Genomic DNA, 24,727 nt, shown 5'->3' with positions numbered 1-24,727 from the left:
GATTGTCATGTGTGAGGTACAGCAAGTATTCCAGTTTGTCTGGACTGAATGGCAGGGTGAAGGAGAAGAATAATGCATAGAAAGCCTGAAAAGAAAGATTGGAGCCAGCTTGTAAAGGACTTTAAATACCAGCATGAGTTTTCCAAAAGGAGTACATAGATGAGAGTATTGTACGAACGCATACCATCTCTTTATGAATGATATAGGTATTTATCGTCCTTGGAGCATGGAGGTAGGGTCAGTTTTTTAGGTGACTTTTTGTGTTCAGAGTTTCACAATGTAGCTATTCCTCTAACAATGAAAGAACTTGTATCACCTATTTCTTCAGGACTTGACACATTATTTTTATTGAGCCTACAGCAGTGGATACAGTGCTGGGCCCAGAGTCAGGAAGACTCATCTACTTTAGTTCAAATCTGGCCTCAGATACTTACTAGCTATGTGACTCTGGGCAAGTCATTGAACCCTATTTGCCTCAGTTTTCTCATCAGTCAAATGAGCTGGAGAAGGAAAGAGCAAACTACTCCAATAGCTTTGTCAAGAAAACCCCCAAATGGGTCACAAAGAATCGGACGTAACTGAAATGACTGAACAACATGTAACATATTACACACACACATACACACAAATACACAATTATAGCCTTTAGTCATTTAAAGTGAACTTGTATGACAAAAGAAAAAAGATACATTATGTATGCTGCTTTTTTCTTGTCTTAAAAGGTAACATTTATATAAAGCTTTAAGCACTATGTAGATAGAATTCTACATATTTGTACATTTACACACATATATGCATACATATATATGCAGTCGTGCTTATATATTTACATGCACTTACATTCATACACATGTATTTACATAGATGTGCATATATTTCTATTTACATGTTACATGTATGTGTACATGTATGTCTATACAAATCTGTATATATTATCATGTTTGAGCCTCACACGAACTTTGTGAAGTAGATGCTGTTATTCTCTGAAACTGAGGCTAAAGGTTGTTAAAACTTGACAAGATTCACATAGCTAGTAAGCATCTGAGGCAATATTTGAACTCGTTATTTCCTTTTTTCAAGGCCAAAACACTGTTTAGGTAGTTCTTCATCTTGATCTTCTTTCCCAATACCTTATTCCTTGTGGATGACGCAGGTGCAAAAAGATTGGGTTACTGGAGGAAAAAAAATTAATAGAAATTTTATACTGCTGCAAAAATGTCAGTTATCACATTATGCCAAGTACTGAAGCAAAATAAGGATTATTTTAGGGGAAGACAACTTTTATAGAAAGTCACAATTGTTCTCCTGGGGGTGGGAATTGGGGGGATCCGTAGTAAAAAGGCTATAGATCTTGGCTATAGAGTCAGCCTAGCTCTCCATTTTCTAAATTTCCTGGTTATTCTAGGGATTGCTTTGAATTATACTTCTGAAAAATTGCTATACATTGACTTTATACAGTCTACAAAAATAAAGATACCAAAGTTTGCTCATCACTGGTTTTTTCCATTTAATTTTTATTTTCACTCTCCTGAACCACTTTCCTGAGAACAAGTTTATATTAGCTCAAGGAATGACTTTTTTTGCATCAAACTGATAGGCCCTGTAGGCAGTTTTCTGGTGTTCAAAATTATCCAATCACCAATTACCTCATTGATACAAGTTTAACAGTCTCAAAGATAAAGGTCATGTGACTAGGCTACAATTAGGCTTGGATTTCTACTGATCATCACCGAATTTTATCATTTATAAAGTGTCTTTCACATTTAAATTTCTTCCAAATATTCCTAGTCCTTGGAACTTGACTCTTTAGACTTTGCTTTCAAGTAGCATTTCTAAGTCTGTTGTACTGTTTACCAAACTCAAATAAAGCAGAGTATACATGTTTCAGTGTTTAGGTTATCCCGATAGAGCACATTGGTTTCCAGACAAAAGTCTGTACTGTTTGATAGTTTTGACCAATAAATCAAGAAAACTAGATATCATTCCAAAAATCAGCAGCACTTTAATATAGTATTTTCCAAAATTACAATACAAGAAACTTACAAACATAACACTAACAAAAAAGAAACTCATGGACTTAAAACATGAAGTACAAACTTATTGCCAGTCTAAGAATGTGAATATATTTGAATGCATCTCCAAATCAGCTGCACATAAAAAATACTCCATTTATCTGCTATTTCTATCATTCTATCCTGGTTGCATACAGAAACTAATATGGAGTAGTTATCACTTTTCCTCTTACAGATACAGAAGTACAGCACCAACAGTTGCCATTTGGAACACAGCTGAATCATACCACAAATAACAATTGTCTCCAGTTACTTTATCAAACTTAATTTGAATCCATATTTTAACTTGATCAATTTTAAAAGTTGCTCTATGGTCGCAGCTACTTTTTTTTTCCAAACTCAAGAATGGCATTACTTATAAAATTAAGCTTGGGAATTTAACTCTTGGAAAAATATTAATATCACAGTCTATGTTTTAGGCATGACTCTTTCTGAAATAATTTTTATGTACTTCAACATTGATCTAATATCAATCCATTTTTAGCTTAGAAAGTCCACATTGCATGATTTAATACACTTTTTTTCCAACACCTGTCACTGAAATAATCTAATTTACCAATCAAGATCAAGAAAAAATATTACTTTAACCTTGAAGTATGTGACTATCAAGGCCAAAAGAAAGGCAAGGCAAGGCAACACAAGGTAAAAGTGTATTGAAGGCATGGTAAGGAGGAGCCAGGGATGAGAGGGCAATGTAGTATGCCTATGGCAGAGCAGTATTTTGAAGCCCTGAAACTGGCTTTATCTGTACCATTCCATAGAATCTGGAAATAATTTTTCTTATATTTTTACTCTGCCAGCTGAGATTGTATGGATTCTAAGAGTAATCTGAGTTTATGCTTTTGACTGACAGGCATTTCATTCACATTTATAGCATTCGAAAACAGACTAATTATAGTAGCCATGAAATTTAGCTCATAGCTCATTTGGTGGCACCAGGACTGAAAAGAAACAAGGCTACAGTAGGTATCTAAGAATCTTAGTAAATTTTTGAAAGCCTAAATAATGGTCTTGGCACTGAATGTAAGATTTTTTATATTTATTATTATCATAAGGACATCGGCCATGTGTAAGAAGGCATGGCCCATTCTGTACCTTTCATACTCTATTTCATTGCCAAAAAGTGGGACATAGGTTTCATTATTGATCTTTTGAAGCCCTGATAGTTTGTTTGGATCAGAGTTCTGTAGTTTTTACAAGTTGTTTTCTTCACATTTTTATCATGGTAACTGCATAAATTTTTCTCCTCATTCTGTTTTAGTTAATATAAATCTTCCCATGCTTCTCTGAATCCATTTGTCATTTGTTATGGTCAATGAAGAGAGAATACAAGTGCAAAAGGAAGCACAAAGGGCAATTTTTTTTACAACCTTGTTAAATTAAATGCATACATCACTTACTCTTTTGTGTGTGTGGAAATATTTGTATTTGTTAATTGAGTTCACAATAAAAATGAAAAATTAAAAAAAGCCTTACTAACCCTGGTCAAGACTAATACAGGAAAACTTGACAAAAATTTGGCAGATCAAGAAAATTTCTGTGAAAGCCTAGTCATTTAAACTTTTTCCAAGACCAGATTACTACATGAGTATGCATGCATGTGTAAGTTTTTGTCTTGTAAAAGGGCCTTCCTTTGGAGCATCTATTTCTGCAGATGCATAATTAGACTTCATTGATCAGGGTTCTAAAAGGGAAAAAATGAAAATGTAAAAACAGAGTTAAAAAAGCATTAACAAGTATTTTACCAGTTTTAAGGGAAAGTTGCCAGTTTCTAGGAGGCCATATAGTTTCTAAGCTTCATACTGAGACCTACGAGAACAGGATTGAGGGGAGGTAGAGGAGCCTTTCTGGTCCTTCTACAATTGTGTCTTTGGATTCCCAGTATCTAGAACATTAAACGTATAATAATTGCTTAATAATGCTTTTTGAATGAAGGGATGGACGACTGAATGTTAGAATGGAGAGGAGGAAGAGAAGAAGGAAGAAGATGATTATAATGTTGATTTAATTTATCTGAAGTACTGATTCTTTTTGGTGTTATGATGAGAAAAGATGTTTGGGGTTTTTTTAGTTATGTCCCAAAAGATTTTCAGGACGACAGGTGGTAGAAGATACTACTTCTTTCCCTTTCCCTAACATTGTTTAAGTATCTTCTTTTGGGAAATTCAGCAAGAAATAATATTTCTTGAAGTGAATAACTGTTATTCTGCCCCTCACCTCCAGTTCTATGGAAGCTGTACTGGTTTAGCTTCCAAGAATGGTGGCTCCCAAAAGAAGCTTCATTGGAGAACCTTCTTCTCCCACTCTGGAATCCTTGTTCCAAAGAGAATTTCACCTCATCTTGTATCTCTTTTTCTCACACTTCTGCTAACTCTCATTGAGACGTGACTCCCCCTCAATGACATTATTATCAAAGGCTCTTCTTTCCAATATGACTTATACATTTTTTCATATGTCCCTAATATACTCTTGAAGGAACAGTTGAAGTACTGTTTAGTCCCCACTGCCACTTCCAGACTCTTTATCTCTGTAACTCATCAACTTCTCCTCCTTTGAAGTCCACTCAATCAAAATATTCCATCCAAACTCAATCATTGAATACTATCCCCTACATCCTTTTCCCTCTTTCCAAATGAGTTCAGCACATGGATCATTTTCTTTCTTCCCCAGCTCCTGCTTGTACTAGGGGACTTTAATATCTAGATCAATGCTTTTTCTAGCTTCCTAATCTCCTAATTCCTGAGCCTTCTTAACCCATGACTTATTGCTTCCCTCCTTCTCAGCCACACACAGGGATGATTACACACTGCGTCTCACTATTACCCACAAGTATCCCACATCATAGGAAAAAATGCTGACATTCCTCTATCTAACTATAATTTGATCAGTCCAGCTCTCTCTTTGTCTAAGCCTGCCTAAACCTGTTATTTGCCCTCCTTGAGTCCCTTTGCCCCTTGACACTTTCTCAGGCCATTACCCTGGTATGATTTCACTTTCCTGTAATTAGCTATTTGAACCATACAGTGTCCTTTGCTCTCCATTTTCTTGCCCCTTACTTGGATCCATGGTCATTTCTTGCCAATCCTGAGCTCTGAATTATTTCCACTAGCTACCTCCTCTCATTTGTACTCACTGTTGTGGAACACAATTATTGGAAGTTTCAAATGTACTGAGTATATTATAAATTCATATTATCCAACCTCAACTGGATTTTCATTTTCGCATGGTAGCCCTTTTAGTCCTCTCTAATTGATTCCCTATCTCACTTCCCACAAAAGCTTTTCCAAACCTTCTCTTCCATCCTCAGGCCTCTCCCTCCCCCCTTGCAGCTAAGAACTTTGTCTCTGTACTGAAAAAATTGAAGTCATTTGATGTGAATTCTCTCATTTCTCTTTCTCTTTGTCTTAAAACCTCTTGACATCATATCTCATTCTCTCCTACTTATTACCAGACTCTTACAAAGAACTGGCCCTTTTCCTTTCAGAGGCCAAACCACCTACATGGGAGATTGATGCCATCTCTCCCCACCCCCTTTCCATGTGCTGTAGCAGATTGCAAACTCAATCATCCCCTCTATTTCTGGAGACTTTCTTCTCTTTGAGGTAATCTCATTGCTCTTTCTTTGTTCTCCTACCAGTCTGACCACTCCTCCTCAACTTCTTTTGTTGGCTTAATATCCATGTCATACCCCTTATTGTGGTGGCTCCCCCAAGGTTCTGTCTTGTACACTTCTAAATTCTCACTCTGGGTAACCTTATCAATGCTCATAGGTTTAACTCTCATCACTTTGCAGATGGCTTAAGTCCATATATCCTGCCTCTCCCCTGAGCTTCTGTCCTTCATCATTAATTGCTTATGAGACATTTCAGATTGGAGACATATATATATTCACACACACATGAATATTATATATATATATGTGTGTGTGTGTGTATGTGTATATGTAATCAAACTCAACCTGTATAAAACTGAACATCTTTTGCCTCAAACCCTTGTCTCTTCCAAATTTTCTTATCTTTTGAAGGCATCACTATTTTTTCAGACTTTCAGGTTCATAACCTTGATGTTATCCTTGACTCCTCTTTCTCCTCCCCCTCCTCACACATCCAGTAATTTGCCAAATCTTGCCATTTTTACCTCTACAACAACTCTTGTATCCATTCCCTGTCTCTCTGCTCCATAGTAATTTATTTAAATTCAGGCCCTCATCACCTCATCATCTGTCACCTGGATTACTGCGATAGCCTCCTGATCCGTCTTTCAGTCTCAATTTTCTCCAGTTCAACATAAACATTTCCTCTAAAATGATTTTTCTTGCTTGAAGATCTGACCATTTGACTTCCCTACTCAATTCTACTGGCTGCCTAGTGCCTGTAGGATACAGAATAAACTATTTTTTAAAATTTCTTAAAGGTCTTTATATCCTGGTCCTAACCTATTTTTCCAGCCTCATTGGCCATTAATCCCCCTCTTGCTCTCTCTCGTCCTGCCCAATTGTCCTCTCTCTTCCACATTCATGGTCCTCCAATTCCTCTGTCTGTGACCCCCATGCCTGAGATGCATTCCCTCTGAACCTCTGCCTCAAGGAGTCTTTTTTCTTCCTTTAAGGCACAGCTCAAGCACTATCTTCTTAATGAAGGCTTTCCTGATCCCTCCCCATGCCTCCCAAATTACCTTGTATTCAGCTACTTTATCTTAATCTATATTTATTCCATTTATATTTATTCTCTGTATGGTTTCATGTGATACACACACACACACAAACACACACACATAGTACATGTGTATATATTTGCTATCTTTCCCATTTGAGTTCCCATTGAGCTTTAAAAAAAAATAGGAATTGTTTCATTCTTTGTATCCCCAGTGCCTGGCACAATGCTTGGCACATAGTAGGCATTTAATAAATTCTGGTGGATTCACTGATTCTTAAACACATCATGGAAGCTTTGTATGGGACCCAAAGAATAAAGGTTTAGATGTAAGGAGGAAACTAAACATAGAGTAGTCATTCTAACATATTGGCTAACTTTTGTTTGTGCCTGCGATGTACCTACCCATACAACCCAAAGTCCAGGGGAGGATGACCACGTTAGAATCCATAGCTAATATTCCAGGCCATTGTCCCCTAGACTTATTCAGAACCATTGCTTCTCACTCCAGACCTGTCGATGAAATTGGCCCCTGGAGTGGGCTCAAAGTGTACTACTTATCCACATTTTGTTCTGGCATAGTTACTCACATAAGAACTAATAGTTTCTGCTCCTGTAAGTCAAATGCAAATATACATGACCTTCCATTTCCCCTCTCCACGCCTTTGCACTGGCTGCCCCCTATCTCTTGAATGTCTTTTCTTCTCACCTCTGCATCTTAGATTCTCTGGCTTTCCTCCATATCCAGCTCAAAATGCCACCTTCTGAGGATTGCACTTCTCGATCTTCTCATCCCCTAGTACTCTTCCAGCCAAAGTTATCTTGAGTCTGTTTTGTGTGTTTCTTTTATAGTATTACATATATACATGTTGATTTCCCCATGAAAATGTAAGCTGTTGAGGGCAGGGACTTTCATTTTTACCTTTATATGCCCAGTGCTTGGCATATAGCAGGCACATAAATGGTTCTTGATTGATAGCTTGGCCAATATTGCATAGAAAACCCCTTCTCACCTCTCCTATGGTCTTCCTCTCTCTCCTCTTCTCTGTTTCAGAGTTCCAAAGTTCTGGCTAAGAAAGAACTTTCCTATGTCCCTGTAATTGGATGGATGTGGTATTTCCTAGAAATAGTATTCTGTTCCCGCAAGTGGGAGGAAGATCGCGAGACAGTCATCAGGGGTTTGCTAAATCTTCGGGACTATCCTGAAAACTTCTGGGTAAGTAACAGCTTTGAAACAAGGAAAACTGCAAACTGCTTCTATCCTTACTGCCCCCAGTTCTGCTCACTCACTAGGAGTATCCTGAAATGTCACAAGACTTTAAAAACTGACCAGGCCTTGAGGACTTACAGTTCTCCTGCTTTGCTCTTTTTGTATTGGGGGTTGATGGTCATTTTTATTTTTCTCGTTCCTACTTCTTCCTAAATATTGTTGTTGTTGTTCATTCATCTCAGTTGCATCCAAGTCTTGGGGTATTCTTGGCAAAGATTCTGAAGTGGTTTGCCAGTTCCTTCTCCAGCTCATTTTTTTTACAGATGAGCAACTGAGGGAAATAAGGTTAAATGACTTGCCCAGGGTCACACAGCTAGTAAGTGTCTGAGGCCAGATTTGAACTCAGGACGGTGAGTCTTCCTGAGACCAGGCTCGGCACTTTATCCACTTCATCAACTAGCTGCCCTTCCTAAATATACCTGGTGCTAATACTTGGTACAGCTAAGGATCAAAGGATCTGGAAGCATTCTGAGAACAGTAAGCCTATCCTCAAATCCTCCTTATACTCTTTTTTCTCCCCAGTTCCATTTTTCCCCCCAATGGGAAAGTCGAGGCCCATATAAGGTGGTGATTTCTTTCCTCATAACAGCGTGTTAGCAGGAGTCCTGTCTAAGTAACGTAATCAGATAATGTTATTCAGGAATTCGGATACCTCAGTCCCATGAGACAGGCTGTACAGCTACTTCCTGAAAGACATGAGAAGTCCAGGAAAATGTGATGCTTTCATTCAGTCTCTTGCTTTTGCACACAGACTTTTTCCATGGAGTGGTTTCTAATTTCTCTCCTGTGTTGTTTCCAGTTTCTGATTCATTGCGAGGGCACCAGATTCACCCAGCAGAAGCACCAAATCAGTATGCAGGTAGCCGAATCTAAAGGCCTGCCGAAACTCAAATATCACCTGCTCCCGCGCACAAAGGGATTTGCTGTCACTGTGAAGTGTTTAAGAAATGTAGGTAAGGAAAGTCACTTGGTGCAAATTTTTTTTCCTTCCCTTTTAATAAGAACAGAATAGACTACCAATCTCCCTCACCCCCAACATGCAAAGTTTTCTTTCTTCTCCACCAGAATTTACATGGGGTCTCTTGGCTGACTGCACAAGAGACTGCTGAATTAGGACGTTTTGACTAATTGGAAATGGAGGGGAAGAAAGTTTTACTTTGCTATAACACATCAATGATGTTAATAGCACAAATTTCTGTAGTAATTTAATGTTAACAAAATACAGCAACCATGTGAGGTAGGTAGTACTAACTTGCTGTAGAGGTCATAGGATTTATTACAGTCCAGCTGGAAGGGACCTCATTTTACCAAGGAGGAAATTAAAGCCCCAAAAGAAGTGATTGGTCCAGGGTTGCTACACAGGAGACATCAGATATCTGATTTGAACCCAGGTGTTCTGACTTCAGAGCCAGCGCGTGATCTTTAAATACAGTGCCGGAGTTGGAATCAGTCAGAAAGAGCTGACTATTTGCTGTGTGACCCTGGTCAAGATACCTAACTTTTCTTTCCTCATCTATAAAAAATGGGCATCATGATACCTAGAATCCCTGCCTCAAAGAATTGTCAGGAATCTCAAATGAAATAACATATGTGGAATGCTATGTACATATTAAAGAGCTATAGAAATTGTGGGGTTTTTTTGATGTGGTTACTACCACTAAATGGGCAGCTAGGTGGCTCAGTGGATAGAGCCTGCAGTCAGGAATACCCGAGTTCAAATATGGCCTCAGATACGTACTAGCTGTGTGACCCTGGTCAAGTTACTTAACCCTGTTTGCCTCAGTTTCCTCATTTATAAAATGAGCTGGAGAAGGAAATGGCATATCACTCTGGTGTCTTTGCCACGAAAACCGTAAGTGGGGTCATGGAGATTTGGATACAACTGAAATGACTGAAAGCCATCATCACCATTTCATTTTACAGAAGAGACATCTGAGTCCCAGAGAAGTTAGGTGTCTTGCTTAGGGTCACACAGCTAATAAATACCGTTAAACAATGCTGCAAGTGGAAACTCGAAGTGGCCACCTTTTAGCTCAGGTCATTACATAGAATTGTAACTATGGCTCTCTGCCACTCAGCACAGATACTATGACATTGTGAGTCATGGCCAAGACAACTTTTATTTGTTCTGCTGTCCTGACAATAGTTGTAAGTCATAGTTGTCTGAGCCTCCTATAGGCCTAATTCCTGTGGAAATTTTGACCATGCTTTTCTGCCTCCTGACACCTTTTGGCAGGATCTGCCTCCAAAGGATTTATTTATCTCAGGAATTGGCTGATATGCCTGTGGTGGTGACCCAGAACCCCTGGGGTGGGAAAGAAATAACTGAACATATAAAAGCTTTCCTCTATTTTCCTCTCTTCCCATGTTTCACTTCTTTTCATTTCTCCTCAGTCTATTCAATAGACTAAAGAGCAAAGCTCAGCTAAAGTGGACACAGTCTTATAGTTAAAGATTGTTAAAATTTCCTGTTTTCTTCTTTACCATCCACCCCCTTTCAGGCAGTTCAAGCCTACAGGTACTGTGTGTCAGACCATCATACTGAGGGCAGAAGATAGAAAATAGAAAGAAGGACAAACTTCTATCACAATCTCATAGAAGCATATAACACATAAACAGCTATGAAATAAGATACAGGCAGGAGATTGAATATAATCTTAGAAATAAGGCACTAGCATTAAGAAATATAAGGAAAGCTTTTTGCAGAAGGTGGGATTTGAGTTGAGATTTGAAGAAAGCAAAGAGGCAAAGATGAGGAGGGAGAAAATTCCAGGCATTGGGGACAGCCAGTTTCAGGAGAACAGGAATGGGAGTGTCACTGAATCCCAGAGTATGTAGAGGACAATAAGGTATAAGAAGAATGGGAAGATAGAAAGGGCTCAGGTTATGAGGGGCTTTAAAAGCCAAACGCATGATGTTATATTTGATCCTGCAGATGAAGGGGGAATCACTGGAGTTTGTTGAATGTGGGGTATAGTGAGAATCACTTAGATAGTTTAATGGAGGATGAACAGGCATGTGGAGAGACTCGAGGCAGGGAAATATAACATTGCATTCCAGGTAAAATGGATGACAAGTGAAATTAGAGGTTAGGGTTATATATACGAAACAAGTCATCTGGTTTGGAGTGCAGAGTACAAGAAGGGGAAATAGTTTGGGTAAGGTTAGAGGAATGAGAACATGATTATAGAGATTCTTGAAGGCTAGGGGAGTGGAGGTGGGACAACAAGACAGGAAGCTGTTGCCATCTTTCAAATGAGAGGTAATGAAGATGTTAACTAGAGTCTACCTCTTCTCAGAGCCCTCAAGGCTCTAATCTGTGTCTAAGCCCATTGTGCTGAGCTACCTACATTGCTGTAGTGGTACCTACATGTCTACGTTGGTAGAGTATAAACTAAGCTAGTGACAGCAGGAAGTGAGGGATGTAAGAACTCTTTTGGAGGAAGATCTGTGAGTATCTGCAAACTGATTGGATTTATGGTAAGCAAGAGAGGAGTTAAAAAATCATAGAATTCTAGAATTTTAAGAGACCATTAAGGTCATCTGATGCCCCCTCTACAGCATCTCCAAAAGCCTTGAGCTGAAGAACTCAAGTGATATGGGGAACTTAGTGCCTCTAAACACAGACCGCTACATTTTTAGACAGAATCATTAAGAAGCTTTTCCTCTTCTCCAGGCAAAAATCTGCCTCTTTATAACTTTGAAACTCCATCAATTCTGTGGCATTCTGCTCTGTGGGTGTAAGCAGAAAAAAGTATCATCCCTTTACCACATAACAGCCCTTTTCTTATATTTGAAGACAACTGTCATATTCCATTAACTGGGCTAAGCATTCTGGTTTATTCAACTTTTCTTTGGGTGACCTGGAAGGTGGCAGAAAAGGGAAGTCCAAGTCTACTGAAATGTGTTCTTGGTGACTGTTTGTAACCTTGAATTCAGTTTCTCATAGATAACAATGTTATTGTGAGAGTGATTAGATAGGTAGTATTAAAAAAAAAAAGTACCATAGGCATCTAGGTGGTACAATGGGAAAGAATGCTGGATTTAGTTAGGAAAAACTGAGTTCAAAACCTGCCTCAGATACTTACTTGCTTTGTGATCCTTGGCAAATCTCTGTCTGCTTCAGTTTCCTCATCTATGAAGTGGGGATAATGATGGTATCTACATCATAGGGTTGCTGTGAGGATCAAATAAGATGCTATATGTACAGTACTTTATAAACCTTAAAGTGCTAATTATTACTACAGGTCCATTCCTCATTGGGACTGGAAGGTAGGGTAAGTGACCTTAGGTTTTTAAAGGCTTTGTCCATGCATCAGAAGCCCTGGCAGGCCTTACTTTGATAGAAAGTGTTCAAGAATGGACCCAGCCTAATGACATTTGAACAGAGAGGTTCAACACTGGGTTGGCCACTAGATAATTAGTGTTTGGGTTTTTTTTTTATCACAATGAATATGAAGACTGAGGTGTAGAGAGGTTATGATGAGTCAGTGGAGGGAGTATCTGTGCCAAAAGAATTACGGATGCTGGGAATATTAAAATGATATTTTATGAGTGAATTAGATTTTTGCAACCTAGACTAGGAATGCCGCTGTTACAGATAATGTTTCTGTTTAAAAAAAAAATCTGCTCCTAACTTCCAAACAACCAACTTATAAAAAACTTTCAAGAATCCCAGCTTGTTAGGCATTGCCTCTTTAAATATATTTAATAGCTGTCATGACAGATTGAGATATGACTTGGGTTAAACTTTTTCCTTGGAAACCAGTAGTGGATAGAATGGTAGACTAAGAGATAAGAAAACCCTAGCTCTTCCCTCCAGAGAAAAATGGGCTTGAACTTTTGGAGCATAAGTGACTAAGGGCTCCTCGAAGTCCTTTTCTCTATTTTGGGGACTCTCATCAAGTTCCCCTAGGGTATACTAGTTACTTTAAGTGGAGCAGGGTGATTGTTTGACTCAGTAGATATCCCCTTACCCTCTTTCGGTAGAAAGAGCATTCAACTATTAAGACTAGAGAACTGGGTTCTATTCCTACTTATGTTGCTGTCCCACTGAGGCAAAAATCGGTTCATTTTCTAGCTCTCTTTTCCTCATCTTTGAAATTGAGGATTGGACTAGATAATTTCTCAGGGTTTGCTGTATTCTGTGATCCTAAGTCCTATACTGTGGTGAACCTGTGCCCTTATTATTAAGTTAGCGAGAATGACTTTTCCTCTCAATGTCATAATACCAACCAAGAATGTCAACATCAAGGCTATTCTCCCAATTCTTTTTGCCTGGAGCAGCTCATACCTTCAGGATAATAGTCAGTCACCCCCAGGGCAGTGCTGGAGGGGTGATGGGGATGAAAGTAGGAGTAATTTTATTCCCTCCTCTGATATTTCCTAGGGCTGTACAACAAACCAAACAGTGGGGATCTCAATACAGTTAAAGGCATTAGAGGCTCTACTGGTCCTTGCTATGAATTTTTCCAAGATATAGAATGTATTAGAAAAATGCAATGTTATGATTTCCTCTTTCTCTTTAGAAAATATTTATTTTAAAAATTTCTTTTATTATTATGCAACAATGTGACATTAAATTTGCCTTGTTACTAATTATTTCATCATATCAAGGATTTGTGATATTGATTTTGTCCACGGAGAGTTAGTTGCTTAAGACTCCCATGCCCAATAAGGGTCAGAAGTAAGGTTTGAACCTTGCTTTTCCTGACTCAAAGGCTAGCATTCTATTCACTTCTCCATGCTGTCTCTCTGTTAGCTCTTTATGTTTAAATGAATTTCAGTGCATACAGTATCACAGCTTTTCAATCACTCCCCCTAGGTTTCCATCAGGACTCATGGTCCATTTGTTACTATTCCCTTTAGCTCTTAAATGGTTGTATAGTTAGAGTGTATTGTCTTTTTTCTGTTACCATTTTTCTTTATATGTACAAAACATATCTATCCCTCTCACTGTGATCCCCTTTACCATTTTTCTTATTTGACATCCTGTATCATCTCACAACTAGCCAGGCTTTTCCCCTTCATTCTGGTTTAGTTTATTCATAATAAAATCATGTTTAAATTTTATTTTCAATTTATTGCAATTCTATTGCTTTGGGTATTTCTAGCCAGTATTTTGTCTCACTTCTACCTGTGACTTGGGGAAATGTGCTAAAGACGATTTCCATTGCAGCAGCTAAGAATGTGTTTTGAATTCATGGGTTGTTTTTTGTTTGTTTGTTTTAGTATCAGTTTCTATCATATATCTGTTGACCAAGATAATTGGAAATAACAATTGTTGGTGTAGTAAGCGAGGACGATGCACTGTTGAAATAAATGCACTGAAGCTTATTTGAGAGCATGGCCTTAATAACTCTGCTTTCTTCCCACAGTTGCTGCTGTGTATGACTCTACACTCAATTTCAGAAACAATGAAAACCCTACACTCTTGGGTGTCTTAAGTGGAAAGAAATATCATGCAGATTTATACGTAAGGCGAGTTATCTTCGTTGCTCTAAAAATACACATATATTGGCTTACGGTAGAATTATTGGTAATTAAGGAGTCTCCTTTTTGCTCCCAGTTAGTGAAGTCTTCATTGATTCCCCTCTGGTGTTTCCCAGTTTAAGAATAATTTATTAATATTTATTGATTTGTGCCTTTGAGACACAATGCATTGATCTTTCAAGTGAAGTTTCCTAGTGAATCATAGTCTTCTAAGTGAAATTTCTTGAGTGCCATGTTTTTATTTTGTTTGTGTGACCCTAGTGAATACCTACCTCTGTCACCTTAAGGCAGTAAAATTCATGCAGGGAAGATGACCTGAAACTTTCCCCAGCAGAGGTCACTTGGGGATGGGTTTATGAAATGAGAATTAGAAGATAATGGAAATCAAGGTCATGTAGTTCCAAAGCCAGTGTCTCATGGAAGTATAAGCAGTGCTTTGATTCCATGGTTTGTTAACACTGGTTCATCAGAGAGTATTTCAGTGAAATGGTTGTATAAATGACTGTTGATGAGATGTGTACAAGTGTGTATACAAATATAATATTTTATAGCATTGTGGCTTGAGACCACATGCTGGAATGATTGGTATCCTCCAGTCACACGTAATATTGCAAAATGAATAGAAATTAAAAATGTTTGAGTGAGATGGATGAATAGTATAATATTTTTAGAACATCGGGGACAGCTGGGTGGCACAGTGGATAGAGCATCACATGTGGAGCCAAGAAAACTCATTTTCACGAGTTCAAATCTGGCCTCAGACACTACCTGTGTGACCTGGGCAAATCACTTAACTCTTTTTGCCTCAGTTTCTTTAGCTGTAAAATGAGCTGGAGAAGGAAATGACAAACCGTTCTGGTATCCTTGCCAAGAAAACCCCAAATGGGGTCACAAAGAGTTGGATATGACTGAACAACAACAAAAAATGTTTTTGAAAAATGGGAAATGTTCGTGAGGGATAAACATACTGAAGACAGTAATTTGAAACTGGACCACTGATCACAGCCATTTAAAATTTCCATAAAATTGAGGGTGAAGTTATGTGAGTATTTATTTTCCTAAGGGTAGGGTAGAGAAAGAATATACATGGCCAATCTGTTGTACATTGATTTCAAAAGTATGTAGAACGTGAATGGCAAACATCTTGGACAGTCATTCCATGATATATGTTATGGTGCTATAATATAATGCATGCAAGTTTTGTGATTCCATTGGCCTATTGACACTCTGTCCATGAATGCAGATCACAAACCATCTTTGACTTGGGAGATAAGCCAGAGGGAGTTGCTGAAGGCACAAAAGGGCAAATAACTTGTCCAGAGTCACCCAGCTAGTGTCAGAAGTGAAATTTGCTCCCATTTCCCATCTCTAAGCCTAGCACTCTATCCACTCTACCAGGCTGCCTCATATCACAAAGCATTACAACATTAATGATGAGCCTACATTGGCTAAAAACGTATCTATATTTTGTTGACTCCTTCTTTGAGAACTTTGGTAAACTATTTCTTTTCATCTATTTGCTTATCTGCAAATGTGAACCTAACACCCACATCCGTGGCATGTCTTTGTACTGAGCAAAAGTCTTTGAGAAACAGACATGAAAGCTATCATTAATGAGTCAAGTATAAAGGCCATTCCTACCAGCAAAGGTATTCTCTCATTCTTTGCTCACTGTGGGAATGAGGAAGGGAGTAGTCTTCTGGACTGTTATCTAGTCAAATCCAAAGATCTGAAATGCCTGATGATTTAAAAACTGGCCAAGACATTTAGCATTTTACTTTTTTGTTTTAAAAACCTTTTAAAAAAAAAGTTGCTAAAATACAGAAGAGCACACTTCAGTTCTTTGTAAATATGAACAAAAGAATATTCAAATAAATTAAATTTCTTCTATGTGTGAGCTGTTCAAGAAAGAAATCCAGATGGAGAATTCCCAGAGAAATCCTAGTGACCTTCGACCTGTATTGACCTCAAGGGATTCCCAAGTAGATTCATTTCCATAAATGTACTTTTCCTTTGCCCATCCCCTAGGATTTCATCTTAAATCTATTAAAGATATATTTATATCTTCTCAAAGGTAATAGATAATTCATCTTATAGTCTAGTAAAGGGAATTTAGTCATATGTGTGTATACACATATACATATACAAACACACACACACATACACACAGAGACACAGTCCAGCATATAGTCTAGTAGAGGAAAAAAAATATGATCGAGTTGTTTTGAAGTGAGAGTCTCTCTGTAGTCAAGTGAAACATATTTAGCTTAATTGTAGCCCTGGCAATGGATTCCCAAATGAAGTGGGGAGATGAAGCACCATTTTCCTTTTACAATCAATATTGGTTTTACATGGGGGAGTCCCCGACTATACCTGTATAATTATTTATATATATATATATAATGTGTGTGTGTGTGTGTGTGTGTGTGTGTGTGTAAAATTGTATACATCCTATTATAGTGGATATAGGGCTATACTTGGAGGTCTTATGGATCTGAGTTCAATTCCTACCATAGGCTGGGTATAGTGGTATGCATTTGTAGTCCTTGGTATTGAGCAGACTGAGGCTGGTGAATCCCTTGAGCTCAAGAGTTCTGAGCTTCATTGGGCTAAGTCAATGAGGGATCTACACTAAGTCGAGCACAATATGGAGAGCCCCCAGAAGAGGAGGGCCTCCTTGGTTGCTTAAAGAGGGGCACACCAGCCCAAGTCAGAAGTAGAACAGCTTTCTCACTTATAAAATGATCGCAGATTCCTATCTCATAGGGTTGTTGTGAGAATTAAATCAATGTATGTATGTAAAGTGCTTCATAAACCTTAAAGTGCTATATTAATGTCAGCCGTCATCATTATTATTATGCAATTATACATCAAGTTCAGAAGGGGCAGCTAGATGGTACAGTGGTTAGAACTCTAGGCCTGGAGTCAGGAAGACTCATCTTCCTAAGTTCAAATCCAGCTTCAGACACTTAATAGCCATGGGACCCTGAGAAAGTCATTTTGCCGTGTTTGCCTCAGTTTCCTTATCTGTCAAATGAACTAAAGAAGAAAATGGCAAACCACTCAAGTGTCTGAGCTGAGAAAATGCCAAAATGGGGTCGTGGAGAAATCAGACCCAACTGAACAACCATAACGAGAAGTGCAGAAGTCACATTCACAAACCTTAACTGTCTGTAACATAGCTGAGAATCAAAATCTAAGCCAAGAGGGGGGCGGGAAGCCTGTTAGTAGCACAGGAACAGGTCACAAAGTAAATTCACTAAAGCTTATGTATTTTAGTCACAGGAGAGCCTTTCTGCTCTCAAAGGCTATTTAATCATATTTTAGCAAGATATTGTTCTAGAAAGCTTGTTTTTTTTTCTTTTTTACTTTCTAGCCCAAAGAAAATCAGAAAAAACAAATTTGATATGTGTGTTTATGTACATGTATGTGTTGTAACTTTTTGAGTCAGACACAATGACAGCAGTAAGATGAGATAGCTCTTAGTAAGAAGACAGACCGATCACAAATATCCTAACTGTAACAAAAAGCAGAGTAGTTTAGGGTCATTCAGTGTATGACAAAGCCTTGTTACACTGCAGTGGCCCTTTTTACAGCTCAGTATAAGAGTTGATGTTGGTAAGGATGTCCCTCAGTGATGACCATCCAAAAAAAATTACACATATGGAAGTGATTGTTGATAAATCAAAAAAAATAATTAAAAATTACGTTCAATATGCTCTAAGAAGGCAGTAGAGTGTATTAAACACTCATGTATGTTATACATTCTGAAGCTTACAATGCTATGTCTGTGGCCTTGGGCATTTCACGCCATCTCTCCTTGGGCCTCAGTCTTCTGATCTGTCAGATTCAGGGCCTGGACCAGCTGACCTCTTCTGGCTCTGGTGCTGTGGTTCCATGATCCATTCCAAATAATAGAAAAGAGGAAAAATGACCCAGAACTTTGGTTCTTTCATTTGGGAAGCTCATTTTACCTGGAACATTTTATTCCCAAACAATGCTAAATAAATGAGGTTGTCATTTGTATAATTGTTGATAGATTAGTAAGAAACTTGAAAACTAGGGAGATTGATTGGTCCTAATAATGAACCAGAACCATCCCTTTAAAGGGTATAAGGATTGTAGCAAATTGTACTACAGTGTAATGGACTTTCTGTTCTCCCATATGTGTTTATGAGTGTGTAATCAGGTTAAAATGAGTATCAAGGGTAGCCTTGAAAAGGAAATAAATCCCAGAAGTCCAGTAATTGGAGGGGATATGTGTGGAATCTTGACAGAGATAGTCCCAGTGGTTTGGCCTTGGTTAGGATAAGGCAGATTTATAAGCTAATTGTATGTATAATTGCTTCAGGTCTTCTATTAAAAATTTAATTTTAAAGTACCAATAAGCTGAGCCACTTTATTCTTCCCTACTTGCTGCCTCCCTGAATCCCAGTTCAGCCCCGAGTCATTGCTGAAAATTAGGGGTCTCCTAGAGCCCTCTATCCAGGGCCCCTGGACTGCTTGTGCCACGACATAGAAGCACCTCTGCTTCCTGCTCTATCTGCTGCTTGCAGCCACTCCCAGGTTGTGTACAACTGTAACCACAAACTTGTTCATTCAGCAGATATTTATTAAGCACCTACTGTGTGAAGCACTGTGCCAGTCGCTACCTGAAATACAAAGTTTGAAATAAGATGCAATCTCCATCTTACATATACTTAAATAAGTGGATAAGATGAGCACATAACTAGAATATAGTATACCACATGATTAAAAAAAGACATTAAAGGACATTGGGAAGGGTAAAAGGTTGGGGGAGGGAAGGACTGAGATCATTAACCTTGTTGGTCAGTCATGTCTGACTCTTTGTGACCTCATTTGGGGTTTTCTTGGCAAAGATACTGGAGTGATTTGCCACTTCCTTCTCCAGCTCATTTGACAAATGAAGAAACTGAGGCAAACAGGGTTAAGTGACTTGTCCAGGGTTCCACAGCTAGTAAGTGTCTGAGGCTGGATTTGAACTCAGGAAGGTGAGTCTTCCCCACTCTAGGTCTTCCTGATTCCAGCACTAGCACTCTATCCACTGGCTGCCCTGGGATAGCTTTAAAAATATGAGTTGGGCTTTCAAAGGAACTTAGATATGCAGAGCACTGCCTCAGAAATGATCCATATATCAAGAATCAAAGCATCAATTTTGAAAGGAATCAGTCATTTTAGATTCTTGTTACTCAGTGGTCAAGGCAAGGGACGTCATGCAGCAGAGTTAGAAACACAGTTTGCCCCACTTTGGGAAAAGATGCGAATCTGTGTCATTGAATCAAGCATTTAAGGCATGCTTTAAAATCCCACATTTGTGTTTTGGTCCCACACTCCCAAAATACATGCACTGAATTTGCCAGTTCCTATTAATTTAATTTCCCATTTTGTTTTCAGAAATGGCTTTATTTGAACTATTTAAAAGCGGCAAGCACTTTTGTCTCTGAACCATTAAATCCAATGGGATATTATTTTGGGAGGCAGATCAAGTCTGACTGGAGCACTTAATCCATTGACAAAAATCCCTGGGCAGACTTAGAGTCGAAACTTCCATTCTCCAACCTGGGTTCAGCTTTTATTTAGAAATCTTATAATCCTTTTCATTGCCCAAGAGGGCAGTAAAGTCATCTTTTCTATTCCATAGTTTCCCATCAACTGTGTTTTCATCAAATGCGCCTACAGGATTTTGCTTTGGCTTTCAGTTTTTCAATTAAAAGAAAGAGGTTGGAATATAGAATTCAGAAATGAGGCCTCTTCGAAAGACCTCACAGAAATGGTGGCTGTTATCATAAGGAGCTTGCTCCTTCTAAATACTTTAGCAGCTTGAACTGTCCTTATCTTTGCTCCCCTCTCTTTGCTTCTGCAGAAGGATTCCATTAGAAGAAGTCCCAGAAGATGAAGAGCAGTGTTCCAGATGGCTTCATAAGCTCTATCAAGAGAAGGTCAGTTGGCTGTTTTGGAAGCAGCCTGAGCTCTCATAGTGGTTTAGAAATCACTTAAATAATTAATTTCCCCATGCAGCAGGAGACAGCTCTAGATGGCTACTAGTATCAGGTGGCTGAAATGATGCTTTTCCCCTTGGCACATTCTCTTACACAGTCAGCTCTCCATTATCCTAGGGCTAATCAGCCAATTTGTAGCCTGCTTTACCCTTTTGTTTCTGCTTTCCTTTTCTCCTGGGGCCCAATTTTTCCACTATCTTGTTGTTAAAATTCAATAACCCTTCCATCAAAGGATGGGGAGGATAAACACAAATCAGTTAGAGTTAATTCTTGATAATATCAGTGGCTAAAGGAAAATTTGGTCCAGATATTGTAAATAATACTGTAAGCTTTTTTTGTTCAGTCAACAAGCATTTATTTATTTGTTGTTTAAACCACACACAAATTTATTATTTATTTTGAACATTCATTAAAAAATTTTTAACTTTTTTTTTTTTTTTTTTGGTGAGGCAGTCTGGGGTTAAGTGACTTCTCCAGGGTCAAACAGCTAGTAAGTGTCCACCTGGCTGCCCCTGTTCAAAAATTTTTTGAGTTCTGAATTCTCTCCCTTCCTCCAACACCTCTCCTGCCCATTAAGAAGACAAGCAATGATACCAGACATACATGTGAAATCAATAAGCTTTAAGTTTGAGAAGCATCTATAGAACATATTTATACTTTCCAAGTCTTCAGCCACCACTATTAAACAGGATTGGCTCTCGTTATTTTGGCTGTTTCCTCCTGGGCAACTAATTTGGGAGTTAATTTCTCCCATTACATTTTTCTTTTACCATCAACTATATGGTCACCAATTTATACGTTGTAGAAATACTTTGTGCTTACAGGTCTGGTGGAAAAAGAAAAGAAAACATGGTTGGTGCATTTGAGAGCATTATGGTTTCCATTTATTCAGTAAATATTTGTTTAGTGACAACTAGGTTGTGAAGTGGAGAGAACACAGGGCTCAGAGTTACAGAAGACCTGAGCTCACACCTGACCTCAGTCATTTACTAGCTTTGTGACCCTGAGCAACTCACTTAACTGCTACTTGCCTCAGTTTCTTCATCTGTGAAATGGAAATAATAATGTCTACCTCCCAGTTTTGTTGTGAGGCTTAAATGAGATAAATATTTGTAAAGCCCTTAATTATTAAAAGCAATTTATAAATGCTAGCTTTTATTAGTGGTTGTTATGAGTAAGGCACTGATCTAAACACTGAGGGAGAGATAAAGATGAATAATGCATAGCCCATGGCCTCAAGAAGTTTTCAGTCTTGGGTGGAGATGATATGGAGACAGGAATTGTCTTTGCTTAGAAAGATCTGGAAGGCTTCATGTGAAATGGTCACATATAAGCTGGATCTTGACAGGCAGAGATTGATGCAAGAAGGGTGTTCTAGGCAAGGGGCACAGCACAAGCAAAGGCACAAAGGTGAGAAAATAGAAACATGTTTGATTTTCAGCAAGGAGTCTAATTTAGGTACTACGTAGGCTATGCAAGGGAGCAGTAGTAACAACAACTACAAGTAGATTGTACTTTAAGAAACAGTAGAATATAAGGCTGGAAAAGTAGACTGGAGACAAGTAGTGAAGATTCCTGCATGCTTTGTGAAAATGTTGGATTCTACTGGTATATCCCCTGAAAAGTTGCCTTGGCAATAATGTCATCATTACGTTATGACCAAACTCCTCCAGGAAGTAATGAAGCCTCAATAAAATATCATCGGATGAGTATCCATTTATTAATATTATGCCTTAGTAATTAACTCACTGCCCTGGTATAGAGTCGGCACTTAATAAATGTTTATTGATTGATTGATTTCTCCTAGAACCATGACTGAATACAGCCAAATGATGCTTGTCTGGAGAATACTTGGTCGGCATTAAAGGTTTTCAGTAGTCAGCCTTAGAAAAGGAAGAGGAATACTTGTTCCTTTGATACGTGAGGAAAATTGGAGAAAATGGATGGATGAGGAAAATGGTGGCAAGGGAAGGTAATGAAGGATGAACACGAAAATCTGGCATGATCCTGTGAGACTTGACTTAGGATTACTGAAGCTCAGGATAAGCAGAGGTTGATGGAGCCAGGGCAACAAAAAAGGTTGAGGATTTGTTGTTGTTTATTAACTATAGTGGAGAAAAAGGAGAATCAAAAATGGATTTTGAATTTAGAGCTAAAAGGGACCTTAAAGGCTATAGAGTTGAGCCCTCTCATTTCACAGATGAGAAGACTGAGCCACAGAGAGATGAAGTGACTTGCCTAGAGTCAGAGTGCTAGTAAGTGTCTGAGGCTGTATTCCAACTCAGATCTTCCTGATTCCACGTCCAGTATTCTACCCACTCTGGGGCAGCTAGGTGGCGCAGTGGAGAGAGTTCTGCGTCTAAAGTCAGGAAGACTCATCTTCCAGAGTTCAAATCTGGCCTCAGACTTAGTAGCTGTGTGATCCTGAGCAAGTCACTGAACCCTCTTTCCCTCAGTTTCCTCATCTGTCAGATGAGCTGGAGAAGGAAATGACAAACCACTCTAAATGGGGTCACAAGGAGTTGAATACAACTGAATAATAATATATGATATCTAGGACTGAGACTATAATAGAAAGGGGTTCTTAATTTAGGGATTTGTGAAATTATTTTTAAAAATATTTTGATAACTATACTTCAATATAATTAGTTTCATTTGGAATATTTAATAATTTGTAATTCCTTTTGATAATAAAGTTAGTAATTACTTTTTATAACTAATTTCAGTATAATTAGTTTCTTTCATATTTTATTTTGTGCTTTTTTAAAATCACTGTTGGAGGGGAGGGCACCAGAGGGGCACCAGACTGCCGAAGGAGTAATACCCACACACAGAAGTCTAAGAGCTTTTAATATTGTTTGGGGGCTCTGCCCTGCTGAGACCATCTCTGGAGACCTAGGTTCTTTTCTGGGCAGCACAATTCAGGAAAAGATAATGATACATTCAGAGAAGAGCCATCAGCATGGCAAAGGGGTTTTTGATCATTCCATAGGAGCATAATTTGAAAGCTTGGTGAGGTAGGTAGGTGGTATAGCAGATAGAATGTTGGACTCGAAGTCTGGAAGACCTGAGTTCAAATCCTGCCTCAGATACTTTATTAGCTGTATGACCTCAAGCAAGTCACTTAGTTTCCCTTAGCCTGAATTTCCTCATCTATAAAATGAGGTTAATAATAGCATTTTTGAGGATCAAATAAATTAATATATATAAAGTGCTTTTCAAATCTTAAAAAAGTTATCTAAATGTTAGCTACTATTGTCATTATCTGTAAAATGCAGAGTAAATTAGATCTCTAAGGCAGATCAGTGGTGCGGTAGATAGAGCACTGTACTTGGAGTTAAGGGTGCCTGAGTTCATATCTGGCCTCAGACACTTACTACAGTTATCCCTTCCACATCGTGACTTTTCCCATCACAGTTTCAATATATCACAGGCTGGCATAAGAAATTAAATGGGAATTTTTGGTGAGTTTTGTGGAAGCTGCGGACAACACGTGAAGGCCAGCAGACGATGCAGAAAAAGTTTAGAAACTCAGAAATGCATAAGTTATATGTCTGGGATTGTATGATATCAACATATTTTATCTTTTAATACCATAATAATTCAGACTTCTTCTCTGGTATGGAGGGAGGACTAAAAAATTTTACACAGATTTTCCAGATTGCCGTGGATGAGGAGGGGGACGCCCTTAACCAGTGCAATGTGGAAGGGATAACTGTAGTTGTGTGGCCCTGGGCAATTCAATTAACTTTGATTTGCCTCCATTTTGTCATCTCTAAAATGGGGATAATAGTAGCGCCTACCTCCCCAGGAGGTTGTGAAAAGAAAATGAGATGATATTTGTCCAGCATTTGGCAAACCTTTAAGTGATATATAAATGCGAGCTGTTATAATGCTCTTTCTAGTTCTGACAGTCAATTATCTTCAATATTTATCCACTTACATAAACCAATTACCAGTTATGTCCTCCTTTGTCATCCAGTTTTCCTTCTATGGCCTCCATCTATAATGAGACATACTCAAAGTAATGTGCACACGGAGGGGAAGGGGGGGGGGAGAGAAAGAAAGCTAATCTAGAAAGAAGAGAAAGTATATTGCATATCTAATTGATTTTAATCTGGCTCATTGGAATCGATGCTAGGCCATGAGCCATACTTATTTTTTTGTGGTGAGTTTAAAGCCTATTTTTATAGAAGAAAAGCTCAGAATTTATTTTCCTCC

General features: G+C 38.4%; 1 protein-coding gene across 1 annotated transcript in view; it reads left to right on the top strand.

The window, feature by feature from the left end:
- The window catches only part of LOC114031407 (1-acyl-sn-glycerol-3-phosphate acyltransferase delta-like), a 183,859-nt gene that overhangs the window by 145,533 nt on the left and 13,599 nt on the right, over positions 1–24,727 (top strand). The window contains exons 4-7 of the mRNA XM_027846469.1: positions 7,779–7,940; positions 8,794–8,947; positions 14,372–14,474; positions 20,371–20,446. Coding sequence (XP_027702270.1) covers positions 7,779–7,940; positions 8,794–8,947; positions 14,372–14,474; positions 20,371–20,446 — 495 coding nt within the window. The remainder of the gene's footprint in view (positions 1–7,778; positions 7,941–8,793; positions 8,948–14,371; positions 14,475–20,370; positions 20,447–24,727) is intronic.

The sequence above is a fragment of the Vombatus ursinus genome, unplaced genomic scaffold (genome assembly GCF_900497805.2).
Source record: "Vombatus ursinus unplaced genomic scaffold, bare-nosed wombat genome assembly UNPS02015175.1, whole genome shotgun sequence".
NCBI lineage: Eukaryota > Metazoa > Chordata > Mammalia > Diprotodontia > Vombatidae > Vombatus > Vombatus ursinus.
The sequence above is the reverse complement of the archived record's forward strand: the minus strand, read 5'-3'. Positions and strand labels throughout refer to the sequence as shown.